Source organism: Falco rusticolus, chromosome 4 (assembly GCF_015220075.1).
Source record: "Falco rusticolus isolate bFalRus1 chromosome 4, bFalRus1.pri, whole genome shotgun sequence".
Taxonomy (NCBI): domain Eukaryota; kingdom Metazoa; phylum Chordata; class Aves; order Falconiformes; family Falconidae; genus Falco; species Falco rusticolus.
This window is the reverse complement of record NC_051190.1, coordinates 35,421,480-35,439,025: the sequence shown is the minus strand read 5'-3', so window position 1 is coordinate 35,439,025 and position 17,546 is coordinate 35,421,480. Positions and strand designations below refer to the sequence as shown.

General features: G+C 39.4%; 1 protein-coding gene across 2 annotated transcripts; it reads left to right on the top strand.

Moving 5' to 3' along the window:
* Positions 1-1,268: 1,268 nt before the first annotated feature.
* Positions 1,269-17,073, top strand: RRN3 (RRN3 homolog, RNA polymerase I transcription factor). 2 transcript variants are annotated; one of them, XM_037387284.1, is made up of 18 exons: positions 1,270-1,397; positions 1,499-1,607; positions 2,021-2,077; positions 3,137-3,226; positions 3,312-3,441; positions 3,876-3,935; positions 4,967-5,030; positions 5,522-5,591; positions 7,228-7,326; positions 7,929-8,024; positions 8,469-8,604; positions 9,546-9,676; positions 10,832-10,962; positions 11,813-11,997; positions 13,153-13,261; positions 13,667-13,819; positions 14,810-14,897; positions 15,603-17,073. In XM_037387284.1, the coding sequence occupies exons 2-18, from the start codon at positions 1,515-1,517 to the stop codon at positions 15,759-15,761; spliced, it is 1,851 nt and encodes a 616-aa protein (XP_037243181.1). In that variant the 5' UTR covers positions 1,270-1,397; positions 1,499-1,514; the 3' UTR covers positions 15,762-17,073. The 2 variants fall into 2 exon arrangements, with proteins under 2 accessions (XP_037243183.1, XP_037243181.1); XM_037387286.1 differs by lacking the exon at positions 13,667-13,819 and having other exon boundaries at positions 1,269-1,397.
* Positions 17,074-17,546: the final 473 nt, after the last annotated feature.

The window sequence follows — 17,546 nt, the reverse complement described above, 5'->3', positions numbered from 1 at the left end:
GCTGCTTGTGTGAATGCAGAGTTCTGCATCTAAAGCTAGAATTCCTTTAGACTTAAAAGGACAGTCCTAGGCACGCTGTTTAAAAAAAAAATAGGCAAAATTGCAAAGAACCAAACTCTGGATAAAGGAGTGTGAGTATACGTGACTTTTTTTGTAGCTGGTTAAGCCTTAAAACTAGCTCAAACTGGCATCCTATATTGCACTAAAGGAAAAAAGCCAAACCCCTAACTTCTAGCTATGTAGAAGGCTTAAATGTTTGTTAGATTTTTCACATCTGGACTGTACATGAAGTTTTAATGTGGTATACATGGTTTACTTTCCTTAAAAGGAAACATTTTCTCCAGGGAGAAATGAAATTATTGGTAAATGCTGCAAGAATCTGATGTGACCTCTGGGAGGAAAGTCATTATTGCAGTAGCAGTTTGTGTGGGGCTTAAGGAAGTACATGCAGCTGGTTAGGAGGGCGAAGGTCAAGTCATGTCATCTGCTGCTGTAACTAGTGTATGTGAATGGGAAGTGTTGAATGGGATTCAAGCAGTGTTTTGAGCAGATTTAACATTGCTGAAGAACTACACAGAAAACATGTGTTTCCATTCACACTTACCCAGGTGGCTCTGAAAGTTATTGAGGGCTTTTATGTATTTGATGTGTTACTCCTTTTGAATTATGTGATCATCAAGCTGCTGTATCCTTTATGCAGTCAGTTGACATGTATTAAAAAAACCCCAACAAACCAAAACCAAACAACAAAACAAAAAACCCCAGGGCCTTTGAAACAAATTATGCAGGTCACGATTTTCACGGGTGTGTGTACAGGCCATGTCTGAGGGGGGAGGCAGAGCAGGCTCTAACACGTTGTTCGGAGCCTTTGAGGACCGTGGTAGCTGACGGGGCTCGACTGCAGCCCCAGCCCACACCGGGCGGGTGCAAAGGCCGAGCAGCCGCCGCAGGTCCCCGTGCCAGCGAGCCCCCGCGCCCCCAGGCCCAGCCCCGCCGCCTGTTCTCGGCCCCACCGACTGACTCTTGACTCGATGCTTCGCGTCGTTTCGTTTTTCCCCTCGCGTCAACGTTAAACCAGACCCGGTGGCGCCGCCGGAGCTCCCCGCTGCTCCGGTCCCGCTCCCCTGGCCGTGCACCCGGCGGGAAAGCGCCCGCCCACCGCCCTGCCTCGGTCCTCCCGCACCACCGAGGGCCGGCACAGAGCGGCTGTGTGCCTTCCAGCCGCCGCCTCTCGATGGTGCGGGCGGAGCAGCCCTCCCCGTTTCCGGCGGGGCGCGCGCTCTTTCCGCCCGGGTGCGGCATGTGGCGGCGCAGGCAGGCAGCGCGCGGGGGGCGCGGCGCGCGGCGCCGCCTGCCCCGGTAGCGGGGCGCGGGCTGCGGGTGGCCGCCACCACAAGGTAAGTGCGCGGCGGGGCCTCCGGGCCCGGGTGGGGGGTGGCTCCTGCCCGAGCGCGGCGGTGAGGCCCGCGGGGGCTCAGGCGGCTTCGTTTTTCCTCAGGCGCGGGGCTGCGACCATGCTGCGGGGGGACGAGTTCATCAGCTCCCCGCCCAAGAAGACGGTGCGGTTCGGCGGGTCGCTGACGGACATCTTGCTCAAGTACGAGAAGGTGAGCGCGGCCCTGCGCCGCCGGCTGTCGGGGCTCTCCGGGGCTGGCGCGGCGCAGGTGCCTGGGGCGCCGTTCGGCGGGAGGGCTCCCTGCCCCTCGCACAAGGCTGTGCCTGAAACAGCAGGGAAAAACCGCTGGAAGCTGGTGCCAGGCGGCCGGCGTGGCGGTGCTGGTACCGAGCTTTCCCTGGTGAGTCAGAGCGAGGGACGCCCGGCTGGGTGCGCAGCCCCGGCGGGGCACGGCCGCGGGGGCCCGGGGGGCAGCGGCGTTACCGCCCGCTTCCGCCTCCTGCGGCTTCCTCGGCTTCTCCGTGTTCCTGCTCAGCAGTATCGGGTTGTCCAGACACGTGGATGACATTTGTGTATTTTGTTGGAAAACACAGGAGTGTTATTTATTTTTCTTTCCCCTGCTAGGGTGATACCACGGATTTTGAGTTGTTAAAGCATCAGCTGTCAGATCCAGACATAAAGGTAAGGGTTTGGGTGACATGAGGTCTGATGATTTAAAGTTTGTTAGAGTGTAACCATTAGACGAGTCATTCTGGTGCTTACCCAAATCCTTTGAATGTTTAGCTGCATTTAACAGTTTTTTGCTTTGTGGAAACGCCTAAATGGAAAAAACCCCAACGAACAATTGTCTGTCAATACGTGTATATATCTTATATGCAGGATCTTGATGAGTGCTTACTGACTCTGCTCTAGTGAGAAACTTTGATTTGTGACAGGGTCTTTGTTCTGTATGCTATCTTTCTAGGTCACTGGTGCTTGTTTTTACAGGTGCTTCTGTAGTTCAAACCATGGTTTCTGACTTTCACAGCTTTTAAGTTACATGAGTTTTTATCTTATGTTCTCACTAAATACTTGCTCAATTAGGCAGTAAGATACATGCATTTAGTCATACCAAGAAGTATTGTTTCACAGCTCTTCTGTATATCTGTGAATACCTGCTACGTTTGTTGTCCTGTTTTTTCTCTTCTTTTTTGTGCGTTCCTTTCAACAAAACCACAAAAGCCATGAGAAGAATGCTGCAGGAAGCATAATGCTATATGGAATTCCTTTTTCTTTTTAAAGAGGACACTTTGTAAAATACTTTGTTCTTATCAGGCCTTTTTGAGTGTACAGGCAAAACCACTGTAAAGTTTTCTGTGTAGATTTGCTACTGTTTCAGTATCTCTCTTATTTCAGGTCTTGAGTGTCCCCTCTGCTTAAACTAGAGCAAAAAGAAAAGACAATTAAGATGGAATGCCATTTGTTTTAAGTATGTTCTGTGTGAGTGAGGTCTCCATGCTTTGCTCAGTCTTAAGCCTTCCAGGCAGGCTGCTGGTGTAGGAGTTGGTATGCCTTTATTCTTGCATTTGAGAACTTTTGATTGGTGAGGACACAAACTTCAAAGAATTTCCTTGCATGTTAATGTGAAAATAATTTCTATTTACAAACTTAATCTTTGAATTCTAAGGATTTTTTTATTTTCTAGTAAAAAGCAGTACTGTTTACTGGAATAGTTACCTATTTTCTTCTGCTTATTTTAAGGATGTCCAGATCATTAATTGGCTGCATGAATTTCGAGCTTCCGTTGCGTATTTGACCAAAGAGCTTGAACAACTGGTCAGCATTTTGCTGGTAAATATGTTTGTTACATGGGAAGATTAAGAGTTTAATACTCCAGACATCTTTCTTTGACATCCTGGTTTTTGCTTACTTTCAGAAGCTGCCATGGTTGAGAAGAAGCCAAGAGGTAGTAGAAGAATATCTGGGTTTTCTTGGCAATCTAGTGTCAGCACAAACAGTCCACCTTAGGCCATGCCTTCGGATGATTGTATCACAGTTTGTCCCCGGTAAGTTACTTTTCTTTTACCTTTCTTTGTTTGCTTATCAAAAAGCCTTTCCTAGGTAAATTCTGTATAAATACAGCATGACACAATTCGTTACTGGGTTGGAGTTTTTTCCCATTGATTACTTTCTTAACTTGGATAGCTGAATTGTGATACAGGTAGTTTTGTGAACCTAGATTTCAGAGGACATATTCTGGTTTGTAGTACAGACCCCATTTATGAAGGTGTCTTGGAAAGGGATGAACCATATAATGTTGTTACTAAAAAACCAAAAGCTGCAGTGAGGATCATGTGAGATGTTCTCAAGAACCTCTTAGTTCCGTGAATGAAGCAGTCGTCTTGATGAGCTTCAGTTGTCCAGTGTGTTTGATGTGGCCTTGAAACTAGTACTGGTGTGACTTGTACAATTTTGACACAATAATCTCACTTCTTGCTAGCTCGAATAACCATCACAGAAGACGATGTGGATATTTCAGATTCTGATGATGATGATGAAAGTGAGTATAAGGGAAGCATGGCTTATATATGCTGCTGTAATACCTTTACTAAAGAAGTATACAATGCATGTTGCTCCATTTTCACAAAATTAACCTAGCTGAGTTAATGTAAAACATTAAGAAACAGTATATCCTTGAATTCCCAAATTAAAGACTTTCTTGTACTCTGATCAGTGGTGTGGTGACCCACTCCTTGTTACTTTCGAAATGTTCCTGTCGGCGCAGTATCTATAGGAATAAGACTGAACACACAGGAAAACATTCATAGTCCTAGATTGTTTCCAAGTCAAAGAAAAGTTAGGAGTTTTTCATTTTCCATTTTATTTACCTCAATAAAACTAGGTAGTTTGGGGGATTCTTGACTTTTTTTGTTGTTTTTTGTTGTCTGCCTGGAGTAAGCTGAAATACACATTATTATACACTGAAATACTATAACAAAAATGCCACATAATTAGTGTGTTTGTTTATTGATAAGGCAAACAGCTAAATGTCTTTCAAGAATTTTATGTTTTCTTATTTTAAATGCTGGAATAAATTTCAGTTCTGCTTGTGACGACCTAAGTATTCTGCTGCTCACTTGTGACACCATTTGGATAAAAAAGCCTGCTACAGAAGCTTCATTAGCTGTTCTTTGGACTCTTGTGTAAATGAGGCATAATCTTTTAATAGATTTTATCTAGTTACAGACTTGGATTTAAAATATCTTCTAAATACTTGTGTATCTTAGAATAGATTTTGGGTTTCCAAATTTAGCGTTCAGTATGAGAATGAGTAACAACAATACCTGACCTTGTAGCTGGCAGCACGTTCAGAGTTTGACTGTGATGCCGTGAATTTTATTTGGAGTTACTTTTTGTGCTTATTTTGCTAGTAAGGCAGTTCAACTGAAAACAAGAAAAAAAATATTTTTTTTTGCAAATGCAATTTCCTTGGGAATCTTTAGAATGTTTAATTGATACGAACTGCTTTTGCTGGTTCCTGATTTAGTTTTCTGTAACCAAATGTATAAGAGTACTTTTTTCTTTCTCTAGACCTTTCTGAAAACTTTAATACATGTCACAGAGCATTGCAAACTGTTGCAAGATATGTTCCTTCGTAAGTATATGATCTCATGGAGTTTTTTACACCATTTCTTTGCAGATTTAAAGCTTGTGAACTGATGAATTACAATTTTTTACTGTTAATTGGAAGTATAATGCTTATTTTCATTGCATGATTTTTTTTCCTGATACTCACTAACTGGTGGAATGCTGTTTCCAATCATTATGAAATTTCCATAGGCATCAGTAGCTGAAAATCCTGTTAATAGAAACAGAAAGTAGGAAAATTTGTGTTTATAGCAGCATATTTGAAGTGGTTTCTAATCCACAACAAATCCACAGTGAAAGTGCGCTGCTTATTATCTGTTCGGTGATCCCTACAAAACCAGATTTTACACAATTACTTACCTTAAAAGAAAGTTACTGTGAAATAAGCTTATTTCAGTCTGTCTTTAGAGTGCTGGAGTTTCAGTATTTGCTCTTGTAATAACCTGTAACTTTTGGGTTTGGTGGGGTTTTTTTGTTTGGTTGTTGTTTATGTTGTAGGACACCGCAATTTCTCATGCCGATACTTGTGGAAAACTTTCCTTTCATTAATAAATCGGAGAGAACTCTGGTAAGAGCTGTGTATGTTTTTGTTTATTTGTTCACTTGTGGGTTTTTATGTATAAATATACTGTAGTACGACAACTGATTTGGTGGTGTTGAGTGCAGATTTTTGACTATATTGTTATTTTTGTATATGTGTGTGTGTGTCTGTTTAGTATAAGGTTGTCCAAGCATACTTAAGTTCCTTGTGCATAAGCATTATGCTAGTCTTTAATGACATAGCTGCATATCTTTTCCACAGGATTGCTTGCTTAATCAATGCACAAGATGGACCTCTTTGGCGATGAATCTCAGGGTTGTATAGTAAGGAGACGGTAGGATACCTGTCTCACTTTTTGTCAAAACTGGAAAGTATTTATGAGAACAACGTGAAATTTATGATAAGCAGACAGAAAGCAATGAATATTACAGGTGAAATCTAAGTTGCTGGTAGTGTAGGGTGTTAAGTTGTTTTATTTCATCTCTGGTATAGTGCTTATATGTGGTAAAAAACAAGTTGGAAACTTCTGACAGGTTACAGTTGTTGTGTGATCTTTATAGGTACTTGTTCCAACTTGATATGTTGACACATTATTTTACAGAAAGGCAGAGCCCTGCTCCACCAGCCAAGTTCAGTTGGAGCTGTAGTTCAAACTCGCCAGGTGCTGAAACCCCTCCAGAGTTCTTTGTATACTGTGCTAGTTTTTTCAATTTTTTTTAAAACCCAAGAACTTTGGCCATCAGTTCCCTGTGTGCAAAATGAGGGGGATAATAGCTCTTAGTGGTGTTACGGGATTATTTATTTAGCGGCTCAGTGAGGAGCAAGTTGTGAAAATATTTGTAACTGTGTTTTCAGGGTAAGATCCGAATGAAGTGTGATAAAAATGTGGTCCATGCATTTTTGCTAAATATTTCCAATTCATATATTCTCATAAACTAACACTATCCATTTTATGTACTGAGTGAGCGAGATAGCCTGTGGAAAAATCATATGTGTTCATGTAATTAAAGGTTGTGTTATAATGCATATACACAAAGAGACTATGGTGTACTTAAATGTGGCACTTCACCTACTTTTATATATTGACTTGTCAGTTTTGCTGTGCGAAAGTTGCAATGAGTTCTTTTGTGCGTGTGTGTATACATGGGTGGGCATAGGCACACTCACAGAACTTGTCTGTTAACCTGTTGTAGTTCTAATTAGAACTACTCTGAGGAGTCTTACCTGTGGAATTTAGAATTGTTGATACATTACAACATCCTGGAATGATGTTCAGTATCGCTTTAAGCGGTTCTACTAGAGCTGGTTCTAGATGTAACAAGGAATATGCTTGTCTTATTTTTCCTATAGAAAGTTTAGACATAAACTCCTATGGAAATTAATAACTTCCCATATAGAGTATTTATACTCATTCAATCTAGAAGTAGCTCGGAAAACTTGCATGGAAATAGTAGATCAAGAAGTTAATGATAACACAGCTTAACAATTGAAAGTTGATGTTTGGCTTATACATTAACTTAATCTAGATTGAATACAGTCTGTTAAAACCTATTTCTGGCTCTTTAGATAACAAATTAAGAAATTTGTTTTCTAAAAATCTGTGGCAGAAATTATAGAGTTTCTATTAACATTATTATAGATATCAATTAATTTTGTGTTGTAGGAATGTTATGTTCATAACTTGCTACGAGTTACGGTGTACCTTCCAACTCTGAGGCTTCGAATTCTGGAGCTTATTATTGAAAAGCTGTTAAAATTGGATGTAAGTTTGTTCTGTATCATTTTTTAAAGAAACTTGATGTTAGAATATGCAGAGGAGGAAATTACATATGCTTCAGTGTTAAACTCAACAACAGTAGTGCTCATGATTGTGAATATAAAACTAACCACACTTACACTCCCATTCTCAATCTGAAGATGTTCCCATACCTGAGGGTAACTGTTGGATGTATACTGGTGTACCCTGCGTGGAATCTCCATGCCAGAGTCAAAATAACTGTTTCATGGTCATCAGTGCTGATGTGCAGAGAATGTGCTTCTCTTTGTGTGGTTAAACGGTTTTATCATCCCTTTGAAGTAAAAGGTATTTACGTTCTTAAAAAAGACAGGAGGGTAGCATTGAAAATGATTTAAGTCTTTGTTTTGGAGCATATAACAGTCTGGGAAAGCTGATACTCTGAAGGTAACATTTCAGGCTGTTTGGAGTGTATGTTTGTGTATTACATACACATAATTTCCCTCTAAAATATTCATTTAGTCAAGGACAAAACGTAGTCTAGAAATTACTCATGTTGTCATTTCTTACAAGGTTTCATATTATTGTCGCAGTCTTACAAAAATTGAATCTCTTGTTTGCAACTTTAGGTTAGTACTCCACACCAAGATATTGAAGATGCTGAAGAAACTGCGAATAACTCTGATAGTGAGGAAAAATCTACAGAGGAGGGACTTTTTGACATGGTTGGCTATCTTGTTTCACTTAAAGTTTTTGGTTTTTTTTAGTAAAATTTTCACTTTTGAGGTGGCTATGAAGTAAGATAGTGTAGAAATACATTATCGCTTCGTTACTGCACTGCCTACAGTTCTTGAAACCTGAATAGCTGTCAAATGATTAATGTGTTCTTTGGGTGTTGACTTTATTCATGTAAATACTCAGCATAAATGCAATGAATCAGTTTTGTTACGTAAAATCACAAGCAGCTATACATAAAGCTAATTAAGAATTCATGGCAGTTGGCTTAGTTTACAAAAAATTGCTTACAGTAAGCTGTATAATTAGATACCGCGTTTAACAAAAAAAAATACAAAACTTTAGCATAGACATTCAGTTTTACTTCTCCTGTAATTGCTGTCTTTATGATGTTGTGTATGCAGAAGGTGTCTGACTGCCATTTTATTTACTAGGAGGAAGATGAAGAAAGGAAAGGAAACAAAGTTGTCTCTTCCAGTAGTGAGAGAATGGCCCATCCGCTTGCAGAGCGCCTTGACATTTTGATGACCATCCTGTTTTCCTATATTAAAGATGTTTGCCACGTGGGTGGTAAGAACACTTGAACTACAACCACATTTATTGTTTTGCTAACAAGTAAGAAACACATAAGAGGAGTTCTTGCTTTCTGCTGCTGCAAGATAGAGCCCTCACTCTTTAGCAGCAGAATTCTGCCATCAGCAGGCTGTGTAGTTCACATTCCTGCCCCTGCCCACTTGTATTGGCAGAGGACGGGAACATACATTTATGACTTTAAAGGTTTGGTCTTCAGTTGGAGACATTCTGATTTTATAAACATGATACTCTATCCAAACTGTGGCATTACAGTTTATAAGGTTGAAGAGAGTTTTGTTTTTTTCATTTTGCTACAAAACTTGGGGGATTAAAATACTTTATGATTAACAACAGTGTTTTATCATTTGCTGTACTGTGTTGCTTTGTATATTAGAATTATGGATCCTCTCACTATCGCAAGGACTGGAAGTAGATTAAAACAACCAGCTACATGACTCAATTGGAATTGCTACAGCAAGGCTTTGTGTTGCAGGAAAAAACGTGAAAGAAATGTCTTACACTGGCATTTATTAGGGGTTTGAATTTCTTAATTTATATATTTAAACCAGTATATTTAGAAACCGTTTTGCTGTCTCTTCACGCAAGTCTAGTGATTAATTTCTTAGTGTTTTCTTCTGGCTCTTCTGAATTAACACATTATTGCAAAGTTTGCCTGTCTGCTAGTTTTATACACGTGTGCGCATGCATGCAGATAAACTCCCATGTACACAGCCATGAAAAGCTGTAGCAGTGATGGCCTAGAAGGTCTTCCTATAACTTTTTTTAGATGGCAGATAAGACTGGAAGTCAGCTTGACAGTGTTTCTTTAAATATTTCTTACTGGTTTGAAAAGATACAGATTCTACTTTTTCAACGTGAGGGCAGGAAAAACACCTGAAACGGCTCATTTTGTTCTGTTCTCTTTTTCTGTTGTGTAGGCAAGCTTGATATCAACAACACAAAGGATTTGTATCGGGATCTGGTTTCTGTGTTTGACACGCTCATTTTACCAACCCATGCTTCATGTCATGTACAGTATTTCATGTTTTACATCTGCAGCTTTAAATTGGTGAGTAGAGGCTGTTCTTAAAATAGTGTCTTCTGTCATTTCTGCATCCTTTTTTTTTGGCTTCGTTTACAAAAAAAAGTTGTTTTCTTCTGTAATTCTAGTCTGAAGATAGTATGTCAGGATTCGTTAGCATCTTTACTTTCTCTGTCATTCCTTTGTTCAAGTTTTTCTTTGTGGTTGTTCTTCCCATTTGTTAATAACTGCAAACAGAATCTAAGCTGGTGTGATGGAACTTGGCTAATGGACATCTTTTACAAAAATCAGTTGGGCTCTGGAACCCAAGATACAGTGCTCCAGCAAGTTTCTTCAGCATCCCAAAACTATCTTAAAGATACTGTGTCAGCTTTTCAATTCGAAAATTGTGTCTGCTGTTTGTTTCCCCGCCTCCATGTTCCTATCTCTCTCAACGAACTATTGTTCTTTCTTTTACCGTATATTAAAAAAAAACCCCATGCAGACTTTTTGCGTGACAGCAGCTAAAAATCGAGTTCAGCTAACATCTTGTTTCTGACAGTGATGAATAGTGAATGTGTTGGAAGGAAAATCAGAATGGGGCAAACTTCTTATGATTCTTTGCTAGAATACCGTCTCAGCCTACAGCAGCAGTCTGGTAATTTCCCGAGCAAAACTGATGTTCTTTTGTGGTAGCAGCCCATGATGAACAAATTCAATGAGAAACATCTCATGATATCTTGCTTTTTGTAGCGATGTGAATTTTTGACGTCATGAATTTTTGTGGCAAAAATATCCACAATATAACCATTTAAGGTGAAGAATCACTTTTGTTTCTCTTAACTTGTCTTGCTCTTTCTATTAGGTGTGCCTGACCTCTTCTGCTACAAGAGATAGAGAAACACTTCACGTTCACCTCCTTATGCTCCTGTTTTTAAACACTTCTTGTGTATCTACTTTTGACTCTCTTTCCTAGCCTTCTGGTTCCATTTGCTTTCTATAGCTAAGTATAGAAAAAGACACAGAAAAGAGTGCTCTCCTATCATGCATAGGAGTAATTATTTACTACAGTTATAGGTAGAAGTTTGTGGTTTTTTTAATGGTTTAGTTATGGAAATTATGGTAATGGAGTATTAGGAATCTCTTACTTAAACAGTGGCATCAGCATTAACAGCTCATGATTTCTGTGTGTCTTGTTTCCAGGGGTTGGCTGAAGCATTTTTAGACCATCTTTGGAAAAAACTGCATGATCCAAACAATCCTTCAGTCATCAGGCAGACTGCTGGGAGTTATATTGGCAGCTTCTTGGCAAGAGCGAAATTTATTCCAGTTGTGTAAGTTGTTTTGCTATATGAGCAGAACCAAACAATTTATGATAATTGCTGAGGTTAAGTACAGAATTCACAGAATGCACGCACAGTGGTCTCTATTCCCACTGCATTGTCAATAAGCCTAAATCAATAGTCTTGTTTGTCCTTTCTGCAATACTGTTTCAGTGTTGTCTTGATGTTTCCAGGGAACTTTTGCATTTACAGGATGCAGGCTAATGATTGCTGAGATTCATGACTTGCTGTTTAAGGCTTCTCTTACCAAGAAATGCTGAGCATGGGTAGGTTGTCTTGACTTCAGGCAGTCATGGGTGCCCAGTATAGCTGATTCTCAGAAGGACATACTATTAATGCCCTATGCTAAGCATTTTATGTAGACTCTGAGACAGGGAAGTCAAATGTTCTATTTTGATACAGAGGGATTAAAATACTTTAGCAGATGGGTGAAAATGTCATCTTTTGTATGTGCACATTCTCTATTTTTATGCCGGTTTGGGTGGCCTTGGTGACTTTTAATGTTTAATTGAATTTGATATTGGAATTACTTGTTGAATGTGGGAGGCATCTCTCTCTGTACTGTCGGTAGCCCAGGATTCTAATTGTTTACTGTGCGTTTTGCATGCAGCGTTCGTGGATTCATCCCTTCTGGTGTCTTGTGCTTTCACGGACTGGGTTTTCAGTGCTGTTAAAGGAGAAAGTTTGTAACAGAATCTCCTTTTTTTACAGTGAGATTTTCTTACTGATGTTTTTATAACCACTGAGATCCTTGAATACTTGTTTAACATCTTTTCAACACCATTTTGGGTGCTATTTTTACACCTTTTTTTGTTGTTTTTTTCCCTCCCTTCCATTATAGTACAGTAAAAGCATGTCTGGATCTTCTGGTGAACTGGATGCATAAATACATTGATAACCAGGATAAAGGGGCTAATGCTTACTGTGATGTGGCTGTTCACGGGCCATTTTATTCTACATGTCAGGCAGTGTTCTATACACTTATTTTCCGTCATAAGCAAATTTTGGATGGCAACTTAAGGAAAGGTGAGTATATCGGGTTTGAATGATATTGGGATTCATTTGCAAGTTTTACTGTTGATGTATTTTCTAACGGTTAGTTCAGTCAGGTATCTTCTGGCAAGTTTATGTTGTTGTGCTCTAAATAAAATGAGATGGCTTGTACACCTGTTCAGCTACCATGCTCGGTGATCTTTTTTTTTCTCCCCCACTGTTGAAAACAATACCAATGACTCCTCAGCATTGATACTTGGCTGTGCTTACTGAGCATGTTTGAATTCCAGTGTCCTGGTTTCAGCTGGGATAGGGTTAATTTTCTTCTTAGTAGTGGGTACAATGCTGTGTTTTGGACATAGTATGAGAATAATGGTGGTAACACTGATGTTTTAGTTGCTGCTATGTAGTGCTTGCTCTAAATCCGGGACTTTTCAAGTTTCCCATGCTCTGCCAGCGAGCAGGTGCACAAGAAGCTGGGAGGGAGCAGAGCCAGAACAGCTGAGCTGAACTAGCCAAAGGGACATTCCATACCACAGATCATGCTCAGTATATAAGCTGGGGGGAGTCAGCCAGGAGCCGCTGATCGCTGCTCAGGGACTGGCTGGGAATTGGGCAGCAAGTGGTGAGCAACTGTATTGTGCATCACTTAATTTCCTTCACAGACACACCCCTTGGATTTAATTCCTTTTGCTCTTTCTCCTTTTCATTACAGTTGTTTTTACTATTTCAATTACATTTATTTCAATTATTAAATTGCTCTTAACCCACGAATTTTACCTTTTTCTGATTCTTCTCCCCATCCCACCGGGGGCAAGGAGAGTAAGTGAGCAGCTGTGTGGTACTTAGTAGCCAGCAGGAGTTACACCACAACATCCAGCTGTATAAAACTAGTGTGAGCTTCAATTAATAATCTGGCTTGATGACTCTGCGGCTGTCAGTCCCTATAATGGGTGTGTAAGTGTAGTGGCTGTGTTAGAAGGATCCCTCAGCTATTGCAGGTTACCATTTTTGCAGTAGCTTTTCTGCTGAGTAAACTGTGGGCTAGATCTCTACTGTAAGAGAGCGCCCTGGGATATGCTTCTGTGGTGGTGTGCAGAGTGCGGGCTGGTCAGACTGGAAATTCTTAGAAATTAAGTTCAATTTCTGATACATAATCTATATTTGTCAATTGTTCTTATTTTCAAGGTCTGTCATATCTGCAGAGTTTAAATTTTGAGCGCATTGTCATGTGTCAGCTGAACCCCCTGAAGATTTGTATACCCTCTGTTGTGAATTTGTTTGCTGCCATTACCAGGTACCTACTCATTTATTTCAGTTTCAGCTTGATACAGGTCTGTGTGTGTATCTGAAAACAGCGCAGTACTTAAACCATGGGTTTTGTTAGGCACAGTATTGATATTGTCCAAGACTACTCATACAACACTGCCCATATTCTAGGTGGGATAAGTTTATTTCTGGTTGAGTTTAATGAAATCCTACAGTACTGTGAAACTGATTGCTTGGAGTGAAGTTTATAGGGTTGTAGAGGAAGAGATAGGCTCCTTACGTTGTGACTATCTTAAAGACACCTACTACCAATTGAAAAATGGAAGATAGAAGTGATGTTTGTTAAAAAATAACCTTGTATTTTAATACCATCTGAAATTCTTGCTTTCGGTGTGCTGGAAATGCTTATATTTTCTTTATAACCTTTTTAAAGGAAATACCAGTTGGTGTTCTGCTACACAATTATTGAGAGGAACAATAGGCAGTTTATACCAGTTGTTCGGAGTGGCACTGGGGGTGACCTTGTGCAGACTTGCACCAATCCACTTGACAGTTTCTTCCCCTTTGATCCCTACGTGCTCAAAAGGTATAGTTTACAAATGAACAGCTTTTTTCTGCCTTGTAGAAAATAATGAACTGAAACTAAGAAACCGTCAGTGTTTCCACAGTTCATTTTCGTCCCTGATCTTTAGTACCTTTCATGTTGCATGTTTTAACCAGAAATTGTCAAAGGTTTGAGTTGAAATTTACCCCCACTGTGACAGATAGTGATGAAGAGGGAACAAGACCCAGTTTCCTGGCAGATCTAGTTGATATGTTTGGTGACTTTTCTTGTAGTTTTCCTTGTTTTAAGCAGTCTGAAAATACAGTGTTAGTATAATACATATTTTGTTGGAGCTGTGGTGGTGGTGTGTCTTTTTTTTTTTTTTTTTATTTTGGGTTTTTTGCACCTTGAGTGTATTCTTCATTGTAGACTTCAGTTTATTTAAAATACCTTGCTTTTTTAATGAATAGTGGATTATTTTCAACTTTTCAAAATTTCTAGCACTATGATGCTTTAATTAGTTTTTGATGTTAGAGGGTAACATTCTCTTTTTTTTTTTCCCTCTTTAAAAAAAAATGTCTCCACAGGAGGGAGACTTCTTAGAAGTAAAAATTATTACTATTAATAATTATATTGGCATGTAATAACTCAAATATACATATAGCATATATTTAATTACAAAAATATTTTAATAAATAATAAAATTATCCATCCAATATCCAGACATTTGGAAGAAAATTATGCTTGTTTGTGAGCGTAGCCTAGCTGTTAACAATACCCAGAAAGGAATTAGGAGACCTGACTCTATCAGAACTCCTCAAGCAAACAATTGTAATTTATACTTATCAACAAAATGTTGATAATATTCTTCATGTGATTAATTGGGGATTACATAGAGATTAACTGAATAGTTTGTAAAACCCTATAGAGGGTTTTACAATGCACAGTATTTTATATTGTGTCATTAGAATTAAATACATATGACTTTTAGCAAATACCTTAACTCATGCTGTGTTTTAATTCCTCTCTCAGATCAAGGAAGACTATTGATCCTCTTTATCAGTTTTGGGAAGAGCTGAGTGCTGAAGATCTTGAGAATCTGAAGAAACCCATTAAAAAGGTAACCTTTTCTGATAAAAATGCAGTTCAGCTTTTGCCAAATCTTTACCAGCTACTTCTATTGCAGGATTGTTATTTTTTTTAGTAGACATGAATACACTAAACATTTGGGGGAAACTCTTATTGAAATTAGGAAGCTTTAGGGATTGGTCCATCCTTGCATTAAGAGCGCTTTTCCCCTCATCTGCAGAGGAGTTAGTTTGGCAGCACAGGACCACTGTGAATGTTTATGAACATTTAGAATGTGGACGTGCTGATGTCACTGGGAAATCCACTTTGTAGGTATGATTTAGTTCCCATAGTTCATAATGAGAGTAAATCCAATTCTCTTTACCATTCCAACTAGTCGTGACAATTCTAGCACAACCCAAATCCTAAATTATGCCATTCTGAAGCTCCTATGTAAACAAATTTAGCTTCTTGCAGCATGTCTATCTTATGTCAGGTTTTTGAGACCTTCAGATGGTGTGATTTTTTTTTTTTTTCCTGCCTGTGACAGCATGTAAAAATAACTTTGCTTTGTAGCTTTAACTGGTAATTTGTAAACTTTCTTAGTGCATTTTGAAAAGCAAATTTGATTACTGCAACATTTCAGAATTTATTTTAGAAATACCCTTTTTAGTTTCAGCATTCGTTACTTCTATCAAATCTTAATAGAGACCTGGAGTATCTTTCTGCTCTCACTGATCCTTTTAAATTTATGCAGGGTACTTCTGAAGATGAAGATGATGACTTTTTGAAAGGAGAGACCCCTCAAAATGATGGCGTGGTTGGAGTTGCTGCAAATTCTTATGAGTCAAATACGCGGAGCCCAGTGAGCAGCATTGGCTCCCCTCCAGACTGTTATGTGCCATACCCTCAATGACACGGAGAATCAGAAGTGAAAAGGTTGAAAACTGTGTGCAATTTTTTGTTCTGTAAAGAGACTCTAGCTCAACTTTCCAAACTGGCAAATGTTTAAGTAACTAAATTTAAGAAAACAATTATTGTTTCTTAATCGTTGGATTTCTACAGATATGTTATGATAAAGTCATAAGTTGCTAGAAAAGCTTAGAGAATAAATAGGGTGATATTTTACAAATTTCACATTGAAATGGTTTTTATGACTTAGATGGATTTTTTTTATAGTTTTTCCTGGCTCTTAAAAACTTTGTGTACTAATTTTTCTGTACAAGGTTTTATATATTGGGGTGAAATTCTGGTCTTTCTTCCTATTGATATGTGTAGGGACCAGAATTCCATTGTCAGTATTTAAACTCTACTCTGGCTGGTTTTGAGTTGGTTTCAAAGTAGTGGTGTGACCCCACGATAGGGAAGCCATGAATCAGGTCTGACAGCGATTCTTTTGCACACATCTCTTAAGCTTTTCCTATCTGTAGAACAGTATTTGGTAAAGCCACTTGATAGCGGAAAGTGTTAACAGATGATAAGCGTTACTGCTCCTTGATTCTGTAGCTGACACGCAGCTGCCCCAGTGAAAGTGCAGACTTGTAAAAGTGGTGATTGTTGGAAGTGTTGAAAATGATGGAGTAGCTGAATGTATGATTTGTAGGTAAGTTTTCTTTGCGGTGTTTGTGAAGCACTCAAAGACAGGTATTTATTTTCAGGGTTTGAAGTTTATATGTGAATGGTGAAAATACAATCAATCAATCTTCCCTCAGAAAGGAAGTGATGGTGTCGCTGGTGTCCTTGTGTTGTCCGTGTGTCAGCATAGTTTCTCTGTGTAGGTTTCTTGTCATCTTTTCATGATTGCAAGCTTTTAGATTTGAGTAAGAATATAAACAGTAGAAAAAAATTAATGTTATCTGTGTAACATTTAGTTGAAAATTTTATGCATTTGGGACCAAACTCTAATTGCCCTTCTTTAGAATCCGAACTTGGAGGCTTTCAAGACAACATTTTTGTTCAGAGCCAATAAAGATTGTAAACAGTGCAATTCTTACAGCTTTGCAAAAACCCACATCCCTCTGGAGCTAAGGACTTCTCTGTGTAGTCTAGCGTCTTAGAGTTAAGGCGTTTGTTCTGAACAACTGCAAAAACCTGAGTTGTGGAGATGATACTGCAAAATGCATCAGTGGATCTGTTCATCACTGGATAAATTGAGACAGTTTTTGTTTTTAATTTTAGTCCTCTTTACTGTCAGTCCTGAGTAATAAACAATAGATTTCCATCCAAAATAATTGCATTCTTTTCTGGCATGGAAGAACCCTTCTCAGGTCAACAGCAAGGAACACGTTCTTTGGAAGCTGCTTTTCTCTGTTCTTTCATGTCTTTAGCAACGTAGTCAGCCACCCCTTAGAAAATGAGGCTGTGTGAAGCTTCCAAGTTGTGATGGCAGGTACGAGATTCAGCAGCTTCCACGACTTGTTAAATGCAAAAAAGGACACATGTAAGTGATGTGAAGTATAACATCAAAGAATATGCAGACATGTGACCTGCTCCAAACACGGGTTCTGTGGGAAGGCTGCGGTGTTTCTGTGACTCCGTGAGCTGCTCCTCTGCTCCTTGGTGGTGCTGCTGTGCTTAGCGCAGGTGCAGGCGGGTGCGCTGGCAGGTGCTGGCATTTTGCGAGAGACTTTGTTGCGTAAATACTGACGGTGGGGAAAGGAACGGAACGCCTGAGGTGAGAAACACGATGAAGGAAGTGGCT

Excerpts from the sequence above, each read along its gene's own strand:
- RRN3 (XM_037387284.1), top strand. The coding sequence starts at position 1,515 with ATGCTGCGGGGGGACGAGTTCATCAGCTCCCCGCCCAAGAAGACGGTG. Across the intron at positions 5,031-5,521 it reads GTTGCAAGATATGTTCCTTC|GACACCGCAATTTCTCATGC; the intron begins GTAAGTATATGA and ends TTTATGTTGTAG. Across the intron at positions 14,898-15,602 it reads TGAAGAAACCCATTAAAAAG|GGTACTTCTGAAGATGAAGA; the intron begins GTAACCTTTTCT and ends AAATTTATGCAG.